General features: G+C 62.9%; 1 protein-coding gene across 2 annotated transcripts; it reads left to right on the forward strand.

The window, feature by feature from the left end:
- Window positions 1-810: 810 nt before the first annotated feature.
- On the forward strand, window positions 811-3,781 carry MON1A (MON1 secretory trafficking family member A). 2 transcript variants are annotated; one of them, XM_010194544.1, is made up of 5 exons: window positions 811-961; window positions 1,230-1,697; window positions 1,905-2,670; window positions 2,775-2,922; window positions 3,367-3,781. In XM_010194544.1, exons 1-5 carry the CDS (start codon window positions 835-837, stop codon window positions 3,505-3,507), a joined length of 1,650 nt encoding a protein of 549 aa, XP_010192846.1. In that variant the 5' UTR covers window positions 811-834; the 3' UTR covers window positions 3,508-3,781. The 2 variants fall into 2 exon arrangements, with proteins under 2 accessions (XP_010192846.1, XP_010192854.1); XM_010194552.1 differs by lacking the exon at window positions 1,230-1,697 and having other exon boundaries at window positions 835-961; window positions 3,367-3,727.
- Window positions 3,782-4,213: the final 432 nt, after the last annotated feature.

Below are 4,213 nucleotides of genomic sequence, written 5' to 3' on the forward strand. Positions count from 1 at the left end.
GAGGGACCGGGACTGGCCCTGCACTGGGCTGTGAGGGTCCAGGGGAGACCCTCACCCGTGGGGGGCTCCGGGGAAGGGCAGCGGTGCAGCCAGGAGGGGACAGGCCAGGCGAGAACGCGGCCCTAATCCCCAGCCCAGCACTGCCCAGGGCTGTTGGGGTGTCACAGGCTTTGGGGGTCGGGGTCCGGCCCACCCAGGTGCGGCGTTACCTGCCGGGGTTGGGTCTGGGTGCCTGGGGGCAGCAGGTGTCAGGAAGCTCCAGAAGCCTCCCTGCCAACTGCTTTGGGCAGCGCAGGGGGCTGGAATCACGGCCAGGTTCTGTCCGGGAGGGTTGTCCCGCTGGGTAGGAGCTCGAGAGGGCACCCTGTTCACAGGGGGTTGCCCCATCTGAGGAGCAGCGTCACCAGCCTGATTTCATCTCGGCCACCTAATCCAGGCTGAGGAGGGTCATAAAACCCACCCTATGCAAACATGAGGCCTCTGAGATCATCAGTGTGCGGGACCAGCCCCATCCAGAGCCTGCTCCCTTCCCCCTTGCTGCAGGGACGAGACACAGAGAGGCTGAGCGGCTTTCCCAGTGCTCAGGGGAAATCGGGGCCAAGCCCGGATGAAAGGTGATGGGGCCAGCGGCTGCGTGGAGCTGTGGGAAGGAGGAAATCCTGGTGGATTAGAGCAGCTTTCCTGACGTCTCACCAGGGCTCGGAGGTCCCTGCTGAGCCAGCAGGATTGGGCCGAGGATGCTGGCGTGGCCCTGCTCGAGAGTGGAGCATTTCGGGACCTGTTTTGCGGAACAGAGGGGTGACACTGGGTTGCCTGCAGGTCCTGCTCTGAGGAATGGCTGCAGATGTCCACAAGAAGAAAGGCTGGGAAGTGCCTAACGGGTCCCTGGCGCCGGGAGATGGGCAGCATGCGGAGCGATCCGAGAGCCCCACACCGGGGCTGGCACAGGGGACAGAGCCAGGTATGGGGCAGATCTCACCGCTTGGGTAAGCGAGGGGAGGGGGAGAAAGCAGCTCCTCATTATGTGAGCTAGGCCATCCAGTGCCCATGGGTAAGAGATGGGGCCATTGGGGACTCTCCACTTGTGCCCTGGGTGCCGTGGGATGGGGAGAAGAGGGCAGGTCTCTCCCTGCAACCCCCCTGTCCCTTTTGCACCCTCTGTCCGCCCTCTGCCTCAGGGTGGGGGACAGGGACAGGCAGACGGATGCTGCATGGCCCGTTGTTCCCAGGGGCCGGCCAGGAAGGAGCCATGTTCGTGCACACCCGCTCCTACGAGGACTTGACGAGTCCTGAGGACGGGGCGGCCGCAGCACGGAGCCCAGAGGAGAGGCGGGGGGAGCCAGGCAAGCCCAGCAGCATGGAGCAGATCAGCAAGGACTTCAGCGAGCTGAGCACGCAGCTCACGGGCATGGCCCTTGACTTGGAGGAGGAGATGAGGCAGAGCAAGGAGGGGAAGGTGGAGCCGTCCCCGCAGACCACCCGCCGCGACTCGGTGCTGTCGGGCAAGGAGGAGGAGGACGTGACGATGGATGCCTGGCGCATGCACCGGAAGCACGTCTTCGTGCTGAGCGAGGCAGGCAAGCCCGTGTACTCCCGCTACGGCTCTGAGGAGGCCCTCTCCAGCACCATGGGTGTCATGATGGCCCTGGTGTCCTTCCTGGAGGCCGAGAAGAACGCCATCCGGTCCATCCATGCAGGTACCGTGCTGGGGGAGAGCGGGACAGGGACAGGGGGATGGCATGGCCTGCCTGGCCGTGCCTCTGCCACTGTGGACCTCATTAGCTGTCCCCAGGGACAAAGTGGGTGGGAAGGGGAGGTTGCAGCCTGGCTCACCTTTGCAGCCCCAGGGAGCCAGGCTCACAGGTTTGTCCATGGCCATTCTGGGGACTCTCTCTCCCAAGCAGATGGCTACAAGGTGGTCTTCCTGCGGAGGAGCCCGCTGGTGCTGGTGGCAGTGGCGCGGACCCGGCAGTCAGAGCAGGAGATTGCCCACGAGCTGCACTACATCTACTACCAGATCCTGAGCCTGCTCACCTGGACTCAGCTCAACCACATCTTCCAGCAGAAGCAGAACTACGACCTGCGCAGGCTCCTGGCCGGCTCTGAGCGCATCACTGACAACCTGCTGGACCTCATGGCCCACGACCCCAGCTTCCTTATGGGCGCTGTGCGCTGCCTGCCCCTGGCTGCCAGTGTCCGGGACGCCGTCAGCACCAGCCTCCAGCAGGCCAAGGCCAAGAGCCTGGTCTTCTCCATCCTGCTGTCAGGGAACCAGTTGGTGTCTCTTGTGAGAAAGAAGGATCAGTTCCTCCACCCCATTGACCTCCATCTGCTCTTCAACCTCATCAGCTCTTCTTCCTCCTTCCGGGAGGGTGAAGCCTGGACTCCTATTTGCCTCCCCAAGTTCAACTCCAGTGGCTTCTTCCATGCCCACATCTCCTACCTGGAGCAGGAGATGGACCTGTGCCTCCTGCTGGTCTCCACCGACCGTGAGGACTTCTTCACTGTCTCCGACTGCAAGCGGCGCTTCCAGGAGCGCCTGCGGCGGCGGGGGGTGCACCACGCTCTGCAGGAGGCCCTGCACACCCCGTTCTACAGCGTTGCCCAGGTGGGCATCCCTGACCTCCGACACTTCATCTACAAGTCCAAGAGCTCCGGACTCTTCACCAGGTGAGGCCCCCGGGAAACCATCGGGCTGTGACATGGGGCACGGGGCAAGCCTGCTTCACAAATCCCTTTCTCCAGGGGGCTAATGGGGTGCTGTGTTCCCACAGCCCTGAGATTGAGGCACCCTACGTGAGGGAGGAGGAGAAGGAAAGGCTCTTGGGGCTCTACCAGTACCTCCACAGCCGAGCTCACAACTCTTCACGCCCCCTGAAGAACATCTACTTCACGGGCCCCCGTGAGAACCTCCTGGCTTGGGTAAGGGCCGTCTGCAGGCTTTGGGTGAGCTCGTCTTCTCCTGCCCTGCCAGGAGTAAAGGAGCAGTGGCACAATACAGCACCAGCTCCGTGGTCCCCAGGGTGGCCCCCTGCTCATGCATGGTCCTTTTGGGGGCCAGGCTGCCACCATGCACCCCTGAGCCAGGGAGGGACAGGCAGGGAGAGCAGTGGGAGCTGATGAGTGCTGGCACCAAGGGCTGTGCCATGTGCCGTCATGAGCCGTGGAGAAAACCCACTCTGGGGGCAAACCCTAGGGTTTGGTCCCCCCACTCCTGAGCAAACCGGGTGCCACCCATTTAGGGTTCCCTGTTTGCCACCCTATATCCCTGCAGTGGAGCCCCTGTGCCTGTTCCTGGTGGGGGGAAGAGGTAGTGCCAGCCCCAAGTGGGATGCAGACATGTGCATAGCCTATTTTTTCACCCAGGTAACCAGCGCCTTCGAGCTCTACGTATGCTACAGTCCCCTGGGGACCAAGGCTGGCGCCATCAGTGCTGTCAACAAACTCATGAAGTGGATCCGCAAGGAGGAAGACCGACTCTTCATTCTCACGCCCCAGACGTACTGATGGGCATCGCCCAGGGCATGGTGCCAGCCGGGGGAGCCCCCACTTTGCTGGGGAGCCTGACCCCCAGGGAAGCCGGAGCCATGAGTCCAGGGGAGAGAGCGTGGTGGGACCCTGGAGCACGGGGAAACCCACCCATGGGACTGTCCAATCTGGGTGTTAGTGATGGGGTGCACAGCTGCCTGGGGAAGGGGTGAGCAGGACTTTCTCTCATCTGCAGTCAGCGCTCACCAGCTGGGAGGGCTGCTCTTCCTCTGTGGCCCCCGGCTCCATCCTTCGCTGTGGAGGTCTTGGTGTGGGTCTACCTGTACCCTGGGTTGCTGGAGGGGAGCTGAGCCCCTGGGTCCTGTTGCTTGTGCCCTGCACCCTCTTTTCTGCCATTCTGCAGCTGTGCCAAGGTGGCAGGTCCCCAGGGGAGATGTGGCAGCACTTGAGGCACCCCTGTGCTGCTGTACCCGAGAAGGACAGGTAACACCAAGCCAGATGGGGGACAGAGCTGGCCTGGGGCATACACTGCTCCTCTCTCTGCACCCTCAAGTGCCAGGCAGCCCCTGGCAGTCCCAGAGCCCAGCCTTGCCAGTTTTGCCCCCTTGGCATCTGTGTGTGACCAGACCTTTACCACCATGACCATGAGAAGGTTGTCCCTGGGGATGCTGACAGGCAGGGTGATGCATCAACCTGCCCTGGCTGAAACAGTGGGGTCCTACCC

Source organism: Mesitornis unicolor, unplaced genomic scaffold (genome assembly GCF_000695765.1).
Source record: "Mesitornis unicolor isolate BGI_N332 unplaced genomic scaffold, ASM69576v1 scaffold33150, whole genome shotgun sequence".
Lineage (NCBI taxonomy): Eukaryota > Metazoa > Chordata > Aves > Mesitornithiformes > Mesitornithidae > Mesitornis > Mesitornis unicolor.

Coding starts and splice junctions, on each gene's coding strand:
- MON1A (XM_010194544.1), top strand. CDS start 835: ATGGCTGCAGATGTCCACAAGAAGAAAGGCTGGGAAGTGCCTAACGGG. Junction 962..1,229: donor GGCACAGGGGACAGAGCCAG/GTATGGGGCAGA, acceptor CGTTGTTCCCAG/GGGCCGGCCAGGAAGGAGCC. Junction 2,923..3,366: donor GTGAGAACCTCCTGGCTTGG/GTAAGGGCCGTC, acceptor TTTTTCACCCAG/GTAACCAGCGCCTTCGAGCT.